General features: G+C 36.4%; 1 protein-coding gene across 2 annotated transcripts in view; it reads right to left on the reverse strand.

The window, feature by feature from the left end:
• Window positions 1-5,864: 5,864 nt before the first annotated feature.
• The window catches only part of LOC105275165 (probable G-protein coupled receptor 158), a 60,428-nt gene continuing 50,885 nt past the window's right edge, over window positions 5,865-15,407 (reverse strand). For both annotated transcript variants that reach the window (XM_026969488.1, XM_011331830.3), the window contains exons 7-14: window positions 15,305-15,373; window positions 11,854-11,963; window positions 10,786-11,000; window positions 8,995-9,133; window positions 8,215-8,320; window positions 7,440-7,607; window positions 6,707-6,938; window positions 5,865-6,208 (exon numbers count right to left, since the gene is read on the reverse strand). In XM_026969488.1, the coding sequence (XP_026825289.1) occupies window positions 5,907-6,208; window positions 6,707-6,938; window positions 7,440-7,607; window positions 8,215-8,320; window positions 8,995-9,133; window positions 10,786-11,000; window positions 11,854-11,963; window positions 15,305-15,373 (1,341 nt within the window). In that variant the 3' untranslated portion in view covers window positions 5,865-5,906. The remainder of the gene's footprint in view (window positions 6,209-6,706; window positions 6,939-7,439; window positions 7,608-8,214; window positions 8,321-8,994; window positions 9,134-10,785; window positions 11,001-11,853; window positions 11,964-15,304; window positions 15,374-15,407) is intronic.

Raw genomic sequence — 15,407 nt, forward strand, 5'->3', positions numbered from 1 at the left:
TCAAAATCCTCTTGAAGAGATTTCATTATGTTTTCGAGATTTGGATGTTTAGATACTCGGACACGAGATTTCTTGAAATCTTTCAATATTTGGCAGCTTGCATTATATTTTCTTTTTGTAAGATTTCTGCGAATCATTTGAGTTGTTTCAAGCGATCAATATGGTGTGACCGTCCATGATAAATATCACTCTTGAAGTGCTGTTTAAAATACGAAAGTAAAATCCACGAGTTGGGCCAGCTATCAATTTTACAGAATCGCGATTGTAAATCCCACGCGATTTGACCACGAAAGGAAAATAAGTAGTTGTCCGTTATGTGGCAGCTAAGGAAGACAAACGGACGGATTACCGTGCTATCTTTTCTCGCGATTCTGTTCACATTAGTGTGCTGTTCCTTTCTAAATCTGTTTTCTTTAGTCATTTTCGTCTCACTTACATCACAAAATGCGTCGAAAAGTACTTCAAGCCTACAAGATTTAAAATATATTTAGAAAATAAATAAGATTTTAAATTATTTATATAATAAATTAAAGATAATAAATTAAAATGCATTCTGGTAGAATCGATTCGATTCAAGGATCAAAAAGATATAAGGATCCAACTCTTTGAGAATATTAACATGTAAAAATTCGTGAAGAGAGAGAATGATTCGAGGATCTTAAGATTCTTAATGCCGGAAAGATCCTTGAAATTTAAAATTTTGATGCCGGAAAGATCCTTGAAATTTCAAATCTTGATGCTTTAAATTCTTCTTGAATCCTAAGATCCTCCTAAAATTGTTGGCTTTCCAGAGTTTTATCTGTGAATTTTTCTTTTTCTGTTCGTCAATTCGTTTCGTTTTAAAGTTCACTCTATTTTTGCAATCGCTTTCCTTTCGCCCGAAATTTCAATTTGTTTGAAAAAATAGGATCATCTTGTCGATGCTGCATGCAGTCGGCGTGTCGACCATTGGATGACACAGTTAATACGCGGACTGAACGTGACGTCTATCAATTATTATCTGGGGATGACAATTAATATCCCAGAAATTTCGGACGTACTGGGAAGAGATTATTAACAGATGATACAGTCATACCGCGATACAAGCACGACATCAATATTGGTTTCACGCTCCGGGAAACGTACTATGTGTCAATCAGTATTCAGCGGGATATCTTTTTAGTAGCTTCGCATATATTGTGTTTCCTCAATAAGTTCTTTCATACAGCCAACAAAATACAAGTTTTCAATGCATGTTTTATGCTTTGCAGAACGTAGTTGTTAATTTTCACGTTTTTAGAAAAACATGATTACATGTAACAATTGTGTAAATGCCTTTAGCACGATGTCAAAAATTATTAATTGCAGTGGATTGAGTGTCACATGAATTATAAGTTAGGGCCTAATTTATAATCTACTTAGGCAATCAGACTCGACACAACTCAAATATATGATATCGTATACTAATAATTAAAGCTGCTATTACAGCGCAGAAGTTCGTGCAATTTTACAAGCGGATCAATCGTGCGACGGATGGCAACGCAACAAAATTGTTCGTAGCTCAGATTAATCGGTAATGTATGAAAATAATTGCTTTTGCATGTCTATTTCTTTTTGAAAAGCGAAAATATCATTGACAAAGTCAGTTCTGACTTCATTGATTTCTTGCAAATTCAAATATTCTGTGATTACTAGAATTTTAGAATTATAGCTTCATCTATCTTCAAGAGGTCAGTTTGTGGACATTGGCGAAATAATCGTGACAGAATTAGAAGGAATCATGACACATTAGAAGTACGGATATTTCTAAGCTCTTCGACTTTCCAGAAGCAATTATTATCCTATTTTCCTGACGAGGATTTGCAATCTCGAGAGTCAGAGAGCATTGCCGTTCCAGTTTACTACACCCTAAAGGAATATCATAGGATTCGGCTGCTTGTGTTTGTATCTTCCATTCAGCTGGTATCGTGGGAAAGGCCGAGTCTCGTACGCTCGTTCGACTTCAAAGGGCTTTGCATTGTGATATCGCGCGGCTTCACGATCCCGGAATTACCGTGCGTTATACCTATGTTCGCGCGTCGACGACGATCGCTCGTTCGCGTATCAATACCAGACTCCGACTAAAGCCAGGATATTAACCCCCTGTCCCTCATCGGCAAGCACCAATCCGCTCGTAACGCGACCGCCCCCGGCTAAAATCCGGGGAAATTCCTGCTTGCGCGCTAGTACGTTTGCGATGAAGCTTATCGTCGTCGGCGCTCTTGGCGAGGAATGATAATCAAATCGCGCCGGAACTAACTGAAACTCCGTGCCCGTGGAACGACGGAACGTGCGCAGTCGTCCGCAAACTCCATGAGCACGGAGTAATATGCATAGTTGTTGACATCCTGCGCGAGATGCGGAAATTTTGAGAGGATCCATTTGGTAGGACGAGTATTGGAAAGTAACGCGAGAGACCAATCTTCCAAATTGGGGGATAAGTTTACTGTTTCTCCTTTTCGCTGTTCCTTTTTATAGAGCTTTATGAGCCGACACAGATTGATCAAGACAGGAAGATCTCATGAGGTTGATACCGATTTCTGAAATTGGAAGAAGATATATATAGTTTTACAATTTCCGCACAAATTTCTTTTTCTTCCTTTCTAAATTTCGTTGTATTCAATTTCTTTGCATTTACTCAATGAAATTGTGGCAGCAGAAAAGAAATCAGAAGAAATACTTATTTGAGATCAAAATATTTAAAAATAAATTCACGTTTGCATTACATCTCGTTCCATTGTTACATGCAATTTTTCTCGCAGAAACATAAAACATTCGACGAGCTGACTGAAACTCATGGAGAAATGGATTGCCATTCTACCGTCAGCTAAGTCTGTGTCCTCAATTGGCAGTAGAGCTGAACACCTTAATCTATCTTCCTTTCATCATCATTCATCGTTGGCAATACGACTACATTTGTCAACGCTACCATTTCGCACACAGTTAAAGGATTAATCGAATGAGTGATCTTCCGATTGAGTCAAATGAAGGGTTCGCCTGCTGGACCGAACTAACGAAGAGCTCGCGCAAGCGAGCTCGAGAGACCCTTCTTCGGGTCTGGCACTCGATAATTCAACGAGCGGGCGATATCCGTATTCTTACTTGAAAATCAATACGGAACTACAGGGGACTTTCGTCGTCGGATCTCGACGGTGCAAGGCACGTATCCGTGCCTTTTTTATCGGGGCAATTGGGGCAGGAAGCACATCCGTTGTTCGGCCGTAGTCCGTAAACACCGTTCAGATGCGGGATGGGTGAAAGCCTGGCCGAGGAGTCAATGTAACTCCGCCGGAAGTATGAGGGCTCCCCGGAGAAATGCTCTCCTTCCTCTCTCTCTTCCTCCGTTTCTCGCTCTCCTTCTCTATGTTCGAAGTTTCTTCCTGCCGTTTCCTTTTTTTCGCGTTGGCAGACGATCAAGCTATCGAGGTGCGCCCTCAGGAATCCTTTATTGAAAATACCTAATTGGCGAGAGCCATTGGAATGATAAAAGAGGAGACAGTGGTAGTTTAGTTGTACTGGGTGTCAAATACCTCAAGCATTAACATTTACCAGAAAATACGAGAGAGAATGCTTTGCATCAACCGTTCAAAAAATCTGTTGCAAGTTTCATTAAGCAACCGTAGTAAACAGATCTCGGGATTGCTCAGCTTGTCCGTGCGTAATCGGATTGTCCGGTTGACGCAGAAAATCTGTATTAACGCGATTCTTTTTATATCCGTGATACTTAATTTAATAGTCGGAACAGATTTAATCGGGATCGTTTTCCCATCAAAGAGTCACAGGATTAACTATAGTCTTAATCTCGAGATTCCCGGGATTCTCATAAGAAGTTGTTAGCTTAATAAGCTGGATTTCGGAGCAGCTTTGAGAGGATTAAACTGGAAAACCTATTCCTCCGCAAATATCGTTACAGAAATCAGTTTCCGTGGAAAAAAATTACTACATTCGAGTTGATTGCAAGTACTATTTCCTCGAATAAGTTTTCTGCAAATTTTTAAATACTAGTATTTAATTATGTTTTATAAGAGAAGTATACAATTTTATATAATTTTAATAATGATATAATACCTTTACTTACCTTTCAATAACGAGCTAATTATCTTCAAAGCACAATTATTATTTTGCGAATGCAAATCGTTATCCAGCTTCTTGAATTCCAATCATTTCGCCTTTATTCGTAAATTATTTAATTAAGTAGTTAATTGCTCATAATACATCGCATTGACTTAAATTATACGTGTGCAATGTACCAGACAACAATGTTACATAATTAGCTAAAATAATATTTATGTTATGCCGAGTAATTTATATGTATGTAAATTATTCTGTATGTTTAATTGTATAAAGATTGTTATTCAGCATAAAAAGAAACGATTTTATAGAAAATGGACAAGTAATATTTAATAGGAAGTACATTAATGTACAATAACCATATTTATAAAATTTTAATAATTATACAATTGAAAAATGTACATACCAAAAAATAGAAAAAATGTTAAAATCAATTGATTTGAAAATCGAAAAGATACAAAAATGCTAAATAAATAATTTAAGAATGTGGACGTTTATGAATTATAAATTTCGAATATGTAATGATACATTTTTTATTAATTTTATTGAATGAATTGTCGTTGACGATTGCACACATATGTAAAATTATCAGTTTTTCTTATCAAGTAAAGGCAACATTAAAAATTGTTCGTTTAATCCTTTCAAGCTCAAATTTCTTTTATAGCAAAAGTTTGTTTCTTCTAGACGATTGTTAATTACTACATTTACACTTTCTTAATTTTTATTTGTTTAATATAATACAGTAGAGAGAAAGAGAACAAGAAAATACATGACGTAAGAAATATAATCCAATATGACGTAACTTTATGATAATTCAACGTATCGACATTTTTACATAATTACATAAGACGGTATATTATACTACACATTTATATTATTTAATGCGTCATAAAAAAGTAATTGAAAAATGCTACGGTATAAAAAGTTTAATGATACCCTGTGGTATCGAAGTATCCAAGAGCTGGAAAGGGTTAATGAGCCTTATCTCTTTAACTAGCTTTTACATTAATACATAATTACAGGTACAGGCTATCCGTGATCCGAGAACACGCTGACGAAGCACATTTCGATCTTGGAGAGCCCGTGGCCCAAAATCGATTTACCGCTGGGAAGAGTGAATTATTCCCTAAGGGTTAATGAACGGTTCGTTAATGATGTATCACGATGCGATCAATGTTGCTTGAAAATTCCAAATGACGTGATTAATCTAATGGATCACTGTTGTGTTACTCCTCGGAGACTCAATATATATATATATATATTTATATATATTTATATATATATATACATGGAAATATAGAAAGTCGAGATGTGTATTGTATCTCTCTTCTCCGGTTGCGAATCGAGATGTGTATCGTATCTCTTTTCTTAGTTTGCGAATCATGATTATACAATCAGACTGTCGAATAATTTTTACTTTCGAGCAAATTATTCAAATAATTTTGGAAAAGTGTTTTAGCAATTTCTGACTTGTTGATATTACTGTTAATATCGGAAATCAAAAGATTATTTAATTAATTTTAATGCAGACAGAATCATTTCAAGTATTGATTGGAATTATAGTTAAAATACTTTTAGCTTTATTTCTTCTGAAGAATTATGCTGCTTAGTTTGGAATTCTAAACTGAGGAATCAATCTCTTCTTCTTCTTCTTGATGAAGTTATCAGCAGCGTAAAACTGCACTTTTTGATCGTGACTAGAAATAGCTAATTGTCATTTGCGATCATATCGCGATGAGGAAAACGGAGAGAGCTTAATTAATCATTCCGAAAACTTTTATTTATTCTAGTTGTTTATTTTTCACTCAACGATGACATTACACGGTAACTTCTTCAGAAAACCTGCTTTTGTCGTCAAGGTTGATAACTATGGCGTGTGTCCTAGCGTGGCCGGATTTGCTTCTGGACTTGTCGGCTTCCTTGCTGTCCTTCCCGTGACACGCTTCCCTGGTGACATCCTCGGCGGTATGCTTTGAAGATGTTGACGACGCCACGTCTTTACCAACTTTCTTCGAGTCCAGCACTTCGTTATCCGCTGACGGATCCTGAATATCCTTCATCCCGAGCCCGTTCTTTTCGATGCATGCGCGACATCGATTTTCACTTTGAGAATCGCTTCCTGAACAAACGTAGAATTATCTTTTTGCAAGATTTTACGGGACGCGGTGCAAAATTAATAAGTCACATTGATTGGCTACCAACCTAGAGAGAACGAGAGAAACCAAGAGAGAGAGAGAGAGAATAGACAAATAAAGTTTCCGCGCGTTCCGAATTTCCAATTTTTACAGTAAATTTAATTTTACTGAGTGGTTTTTGACCAGCGCTTGTTTCATATTGTCATTTATTTTCTTTTCTTTGGCTTTCCAATGTGTCAGAAACAATTTCCTAATACCTCCTTTCATATTTTCGACTTTTATTTTTGACTGTGAATTTTAAGCTCTAAATGCGTTCGCATAAATAAAACATGCTCCAATTCAATACAGTACTTTTTGTTGAGAATTTAATATCCGGTCGCTAAACTTGAAAAATGATTAAAGTACGTTACGTATTCCACAATACTGAATATTCACGAAAAATTCAGCGTAGAAGCGAGCCAGTAAACTTGTTCTTTTCCTACCTGGTCGGTCCTCTTGACAAATTTGTCCAAGATCGGTTTCCTCCGTTGACTTATTGAGATCGTTCAGCTGAACGATGCTGGTTGAAATAGCTTGAATAGTCGACACTTGAGCCTCAACGCGATTCAATGCGTCTAGCATGGCGGCTAGCTTGTTGACTAGCTCCTGATTTCCTAGTAAAATATTCTTCTCTTTCAGGACCTCTAGCTGGTTGAGCAAACGGCGAAACTCTTCCTGGAAAGAACATCTCTCTTGCCATTCCCTCCTTTACACCAAATTTAATGTTTCAGCATTCTATTCACGAGCATTGCAAAATTTTAAGATCCTGATATTATGAAGATCTCCACGATCTCTCAAACTTTCACATGTACAAGTTCACACGCGCATTCCAACGTTTCAAAATCCTTAAAAATGTTTGTAGACTTTTAAAGTTTTGGGTGCTAAAGTTCTGAGTTTTTTAACGTTCAAATGTTGACAATCCAGATGTTCCAAGATTCGGATTCCTAAAACTGCAGCTTCTACAATTTCTCTACGGCACAAGTCATCTGGTCGCCTGTAATTCAAAGACTACGACGGCACCAGATGAACTGAATTACATCAAAAGAATTCAATGAAGATGAATCGATTGCGGGACTACCGGGTGATATTTAACTGGGACGCGTCCGTTTTCCAGATACGTTTTGTGCAGATATCCGGAGAATCCGGGAATTCCAGTTTACCGTAGACGATGCTTACCGTGGCGGAATCGCTTTCTTCGGCAAAATTACCCTGCTGAAGGGATATCGAATTGGTCTGGTTGCTAGTGCCCTGCGGACGACTGCTTTTCCCCAGGAACTTGCCGGTCGCGCCGCAAAGTTTACCGATCGTCTCCTCCTTCCCTCCGCCGCGGAACACCACGTAAGCCTTCGTTAAATGCGATGTATGTAACAACCGAACTTACACAGCAGCAAGGTTTCTATTCAAGCTATTACGAGGACTTTCAGTAATGTTGCACGAAGCAGAGCGAAGCAAACGAAAAACCAAGTGGAAATTGCATGATTTCATCGCGTTCTATATATCGAATTTTCATTTCAGCTTTACATTTCAGTGACATCGCGAATCACAATTTTATCATAATAAATTCGGGATAAGAGGTTTATCTATCTGGTTACAGATTAATTATATCCAGTTATAATATCTGTTATTCTGTTTTCATGTATTATTTCAAATAAAGCTTGCGTAAAAATACTTTAAAAATTAATTGCCGTTACTCTAATGCAAAGTTCGATTCATGAATATGTGAAAATCTTGAATTACAGATTTCACCACCACTATTTAAAAAATGAGGTTTCTCACCAAAGATGAGCAAGTGTTTTGAAAAAGTGTAACAATACGTTAAACAACCTGTTGAAATTTCGTGCGTACAATAATGAAGCTAACAATAAATTCCATTCAAATAATAATGAGCGTGCTGAATATAAATGTAGCGATTACCAGAGTGAAGTAAATGCGTATAAATAATATTTCTTACTTTACTGCCAAATATCAGGCACAGCAGCAATGTGACGGTAAGCTGGGTATGGCAGAAAAATATGATGTATAATAAATCCGGATTGGCCGGCGATTGCAGGAACAACCTGCAGCAACGAGAAAGAAATTATTCAGAGCTGTTAGCGGCACGAAGCGTTATCGTGACCTAAGAACGTGCCACTATACCGAGTGTTCTAAATCTTCCGTTATTTGTATTTCTTTCTTCATTTCGAAACTTCAGATTGCACCCTTGGCATTAGATTGCCATTCGAGATATCCCACATTCGTTGCGTCAAGATTTAATGACAAATGTTTTATGGATTCAAAAGCGTTTTCCTTTTAAATAAATTCTTTGAGCAAGGCAGTAGTTAAAGAAGATGCTGAATCTTCTATCTAAATCTGTCATTAAATTGCAGTTAATGTGGGATATCTTGAAATCATCGATACATAGTTTACGATTAAGATACGAATTGTTTTAAATTTTTGCGTTCCAGGATAAAACCCTTAAGATAAATTGCGGAAGGCATTGAACGAGATTTAAGTAAATTTTTCCTCTCATTACATTGGAAACACTGAACTTGTTAAGAAATTAAGACAATAATGAAATACTCAATATTATAATAGCCTTTACAATATTCAAGAACAATTAACAAATAAAATTCCGAGTTTGAGAGGATTACGAACGCAATAAAGTTTTACCAGCGTTTCCTGAGAGAGAGTTGTAATTGGTCATTCTGAGTAACGAACAGGAAGAAAAGGCGATCTTATAACACAAACTTACATTGAAACGTTGAGGAAGACTGATAGTAGAAATTCGTTGTAAATCGCCATTGAAATAAATCGACTCTCATTAAACTCCGACGGAGTTTTTCTTACTACGATGCACAAGCGAATGCCCCACACGAGGAACATCACCTCGACTGAAATCACGTGAAATTTCAAGTCACATTAGTCTCAATGGTAGTTTGACGTTTCCATAGCCCAAAAAGCCATGGCTTAGTAGAGCCGTAGCTAGAGTTATTTGCACTCTGCATTTGCTGGAATTTCAATGTCCGTCTTCACTTTAAAGATTTATATGCATACATAAAAGTCAAAGTAACTGCCAATTTTCACGCCACGTTCTAGTTACGACTCTGTAAATTGCAGGATCTATGAATTAAACGAGCTAAACTGTTGTAAACTCGCGAAGAACAAGAGTCTGTAGACTTAAGGGCTAAAAGCGTAGATTTAAGGGAGATAGAAGCGGAAATCCACGTTGGTCCACGTGGCTCTTATCGGTTCAACGAGTTGATGTATAATGTATAATCTGCACTTCTCTTTCAAGTCTCTTAACTGAAAAGTCTTAATAAGCATAAAAAATATAAGTAATAAAACAATAAAATAAATAAAACCCTTGTAAAATGATTGGAAACTTTGTATCTACTATATACGCAATATAAATAGCAATCAAGGAACAACGTATTTGCACAAGCTTGGCAAACAGTTTCTTTAGTGACGGTTACAAGAAAAGTGATACTTCCTTGCCTGTTCCCCGCGATGTGAGAGAGAGAGAGAGAGAGAAAGAGAGAGAGAAAGAGAAGAGAGAGCGAACATGAATTAACTACACACGTGAGGTTTCTCTTTGAACAGGCACATACATTATCCATCTTCATTTAAAATCGCGTTTGGCCATCTGCAGTATTACTAAATCAATATTGCTCACACGTGTGTGTGCAGCCTCCTCTCCCACCCCCTTCACCCCTATATATTTTACGATATATAATATATGTATCGCATCCTAATACGTTATAATCCTTTATAATGCCGTATTAGCTGTGAACATGCATACTACGAGTACAGCCACTAAATGCCTAATTAAACGTAAATTAATGTAATACGCAAGAGCAAATTTTCATGGAATAAAAAGATGCGTTACGCTAGAGAGTTGTAAATGTTTTACAACGTGGACGACGGTGAACACGAGACTAACAGCGGGAATGATAATGTGGACTAATGCGAGCCTGCCACGTATAATACAGGAACTAACGGACACGGTGAGGCAAGGATACGGTAAAACGAATGTCCACTTTCACGCCTCATTTACGAGTGTGTCCCGGGAGAGTCGCACATCTTTTTCCCCGCTAAGCAAGAGGTTTCTTCGGCAAATTCGAGGTAAATTTCTTAATTTATTTCGAGTGCCATCCATCTTCATAACTTCTTAACTGCCATCAGCGTGAATATTTCAGTAAACAAGCTTAAAGCTTCTGAAATGCTCAGCTAAAATAACGTCTACTCGATATGAAAGGGCAAGCCAAAGATCGATTCATCAAAACTCTCCAACTTTTCATCGCACTCTTATATACATTCTTATACATGAGGTCGATCATTTTACGGGAAGTTAATCTCCACGCCGCTCGCTTCCTGTATTACATATAGCTCGGCCGCACGTATACGCTACAGCGATATACAATTCACAACTATAAGGGACTTGAGGTCTTGAGAAGCAGAGCGTGTAGCAGCAAAGAACTAAACAAGTCGACGTCTCTTTTTATATGCCATCCACGTAGTACAGAAGTATTGTCGCGGCACTCACGAGTAGTGAAACTGTGGTCCCACCAATCGGTTTGGCAGAGATACGCTTTCAGATCGTCGGCGGTCCGTGCGACGATTACGATCGGCGGTGCGACCAGTGTCCTTATGCTGAGGAACACGCTGAACGTCAGGACGATGATGCCGAGCCGCTTCAGCAAATTCGCGTCTGTTATTTTCACGGCCTTCGCCGATTTCACTCGGAAGATCACAGATATCCTACGGACGAACATCACGAATCTTTTATTCGGACTGATTTTTTTATGACGACCGTGTGTTTACTTTCCAGATTTAATTAATGAATCTGCGGATACTCGTGATCCCATGAGACGGAGGAATTATAGATTCAACATTTTGGAGATAGGAATATAGAGAAGCAACGTAAATCCAATATGTAATCTGTGGATTTAAAGATTAATGGATTTGTAATTCTACTGATTTGTAATTAATGAATTAATATTATTAATGTCCTGCAAATTATTAATATTCTACAAATCTTACAATACTAACATCCTGACATCAATGACTCTGTCAATGGTAACTTGATGATAATTTTAAGTCAAGATGATCACAAATACGAGATTAAATAAAATGAACTTTTACGTACGAACATGTGACAGAATAAAGTTTAAAATAAAGAATAAAATAATAAAAAGTATCTTGGAGATCGATTACGACAAGAATTCGTTTCACATTTATACTTAAAATAGAAAGCCAGTAATGGTTTTCACATTTATGTCTGAAATGGGTAGCCAGTGACGAAATTAATTAATAAAAACCATGTGCTCGCGAAATGTAATGCAATAAAGAAGATGTAGAAAAAAGTAGAATATTTTACGTTATTACAATTTTATATGAGAACAGAATTTCCAAAGGTATGATAAAATGTCGATAAAATGACAAGTAGAAAATGATATAGCGCATAAATTTCTAGCGACAATTTCCAGCGACGAAATCGATGAATGGAGAACGCTATTTACTTGAAGAGATAAATGGAGACAATTGTCATGAAACAACGAAAATGCATATACATATGTACATGCGTAATGTAACTGAAGTGAAGTGCACTTACCGCCACGTTTTGAGCATGAGTGCCCCATACGTGAGGGAAAAGCCAATTTCTCGTAGCCATACCCGCACAGTGCACGTGATGATGTTTGGTCTGGGGTACATAACTATGGTCTGTAACAAGCAAACACATATACTGCAAAGCGAAGTTATATGGACACTTCCGACGAACGTGTGCGTTGCGCGACACATATCTCTCTCTTCCTCTCAATCTATCTCTCTCTCTTTCTACATTTATCTATCTATCTCCTCGTTCTGTATTAAATTTTACTGATATTAGTTCGTCAAATGCGGACAATTACGTGTCGTTGTAATTCCTAAAAATATATACCTATTTTATAATTAGAGTTTAAATGTTCAAAATATCATATGAAATTGTGATGAAAAATAGTTATTAATTTTCCATATCAATGTCCTACATCATTGGTGTAAAGATAAAAAAGAAATATTTATAACATTTAATATAAAAATATTTAAAATTAAAAATTTGTGTCAATATATTAACAAAATGCTGATGAAATATTTTCTGTTCAAAAGTATGTATAAATATATTATTACATATTTAATAGGTATTCTCATATAAATTTTTTAATATTTCCTCTCTCTCATCTCCTCCTCTTTTCAGATTTAAGAGAGACAATAGAGAGGCACGGAAAAACAATTATTCATTGTCATCTTGTTTTTCCTGATAATTCGGTATTATTATTAATATAATATTAAAATTATATTCATAGAACCGATTATTATTATTATCATTGATATGAAAAATTAACATAGAAACGAGAAAAGTAATCTCGCGATAACATTAAAGAGTATACTATAGAAGAAGAGATTGCCTAAAGCTTGAAAAAAAATCGTTGAACGAGCACTTTGGAGCGATTTTCTCTTGTGAAACATAAAGCCCAGGCTATCATATAAATTTCAGACCTCAGCACGCATATACGTTCACAGGAGGGATATAATTCTCGGAAAATAGTATGGTTTGTGAAAATATGGTTGTAAAAACGAATTATTAAGTTATATGAAAGCAAACTTTATAATAATAACGGAACTTACATAAAATACAAATACATAATATATTTAAATTTGTATAAATGTAAAATTTTAATCAATATATTTCTGCATAAACTATGTACATTAAAATACCTTGATCATTTTTTAAATGGATTGCTTTCTATGTATAGACATTTTTCATTACCAATATTTACAAAGGTATTACTTTTTGTTAATTAATTTTACTTAATGAATTTTAATAATAAATTAGCCGAAATTAAAGGTTCAAAAGTTCGCCAATTAGATGTCTAAAGCTAAGCTTTTATATTTTATTAGAAATCAAAATTTGATGTAATTTAGATTAACTTGGATATTATTATTGGCATAGATTAATTTTAAGTCTTTTGCGTGTTCTGAATCAAAATAGAAAGACGGCTTTCTCCGATTTTCTGCATTGTATCATACGCGACAACCGTCGCTCGTGCGACAAGATGTAATACTGAAGTTTAGTGAGAAACGGAAGCCATAGCTTCATAAGAGCGAGCAAATGATGTCCCATTAAGAATAGTACTTCGAGTTTAAGCGAACCCATCCGAGAGTTCGTACCTCGTAAGGACAAACATTATGTAGGCACGTTACCACCGTACGAACGAGCTCTCAAGTTAGAGCACTCGAAATGTCTACTGCATGATACTAACTTCGTCACGGTCGGGCCATTACTCTAGCGAAGAAAAATCACACCGCTATTTTCACGGGGAGAGACCACATGTGACATCAGTAACTCGGAAATAGGAAAGCGCCGAAAATGACGAGCGAGTGTGCTTGCACGTTCTAGAAAAAAAATTCTTAATGCGATAATTTATAAATTTACAATTTTGCATTTATAAACTTAATTATGAAAGTTCTTAAATTTAATAGAGTTATCACTTGCTCCAAGCTTTCTTGAATTCTGCAACATTCGCGTGCGTGATGCAGTGAATTTACCGTAGTCCGGAATGAATTCACAGCTACCTTGCTGAATAAACACTGGGCGTTTAAACTAGTTCTTACTTAATCATTACAATTTAAAGCATATTACTTTAACAATTGTTCTGTAAAATAATACATAGATAGTGATATATTATAGAAATTTTATTAAATTAGACATAATTGTGCCTTCAAGATCAAGCTATATTAATATTTCTTTCAGTTTCTCAATACCTCAAATAATTTAAATTGGCACTTAAGATTTACAAAAAAGATTTTGTTATCAAATGTAAAGAAAGCATACGTATAATCATGCATACATGAATAATTCTTGGAATTTACGTTTATATAAATCTTCTTTTATCTGGGACATCTTTCCAGATTGAACGAAAGCAGGTTTGCGAAATGTGATAGAAATACTGCTACCAACTCGATATATCACGTAAGAACGTGCACGGCATACATATCACAGCAGCTGTCACTACAGATCAAAACCCATAACAAACTGGAGCTATGTCCAAAATTGCTTCATGTTCGTACGTGATTTACACGAGTAGTAGTAGTGAGCTCTCGTCACATTGCCGAAACATGCATTGTCACAACTTGTAATGATAATCAGGGCGTAACAAATGTAAGGAAATTTGTTTGTAAGATTAAGATATCAGCTGTTCCTCCGAATCGTCGATACTCGTTAAGAGAAATTCGATTAATGGCTTATGATCGCGATTAAGCTATATTAATATTTCTTTCGATTTCTCAATATATCTCAAATAATTTAAATTGGCACTTAAGATTAAAATAAAGATTTTGCTATCAAATGTAAAAAAGCATACGTGTAATCGTGCATACATGAATAATTCTTGGGATTTATATTTATATAAATGGCCCTCTTTTATCTGGGACATCTCTCCAGTTTGAACGAAAGCAGGTTGAACGAATCTTCTCAATTTCATATAATATAACAATTATTCCACTAACATATTAAACTAACATGATTTGCTTTCAGAATTGCATTAATAATTGCAAAAGCAATAATAATAGTCATGATTTATATATAATAACCGTAATATAATATAATATAACCGTCACGAAAGAAACAATAGCATGACTTCCTGTAAAGAATCCACGTTCGAGTGGATCAATGGATGATACGAGCGATATATCCGCTTTAATTAACGGAGCATGAAGGACATTAATAACTGGTGAATACATGGATTCGCAGCCGATGCAAGGCAGCCGATACGGCGAATTATGCGTTATCATAATTGGCGCACGGCCGCATGCATACATTAGAGGCAGTAGTAGTCGTAGTAGTCGCAACAGATGCGGTTACAACCGGCAGGAGGCTGCGATGGCGTCTCTGCGCAGTATGCGCACGTGAGAAAGCTTTGTTATCGGACTCGAGCGACGCGGCGCGATACTCTCTCTCTCTCTCTGCAACCCTCATGAATATGAAACGTACGGAGGGAACACGAGGTGACGTCCTTCGTACTTACTGTGCAGTATATGAAGAAGGCCCCCAGAACAATCACGCGCAACAAAACTGGGCTGGCCGCCCGCACCACCTGTAACAAATCATTCCGCTCGTTCATTCACACG

Source organism: Ooceraea biroi, chromosome 5, assembly GCF_003672135.1.
Source record: "Ooceraea biroi isolate clonal line C1 chromosome 5, Obir_v5.4, whole genome shotgun sequence".
NCBI classification, from domain to species: domain Eukaryota; kingdom Metazoa; phylum Arthropoda; class Insecta; order Hymenoptera; family Formicidae; genus Ooceraea; species Ooceraea biroi.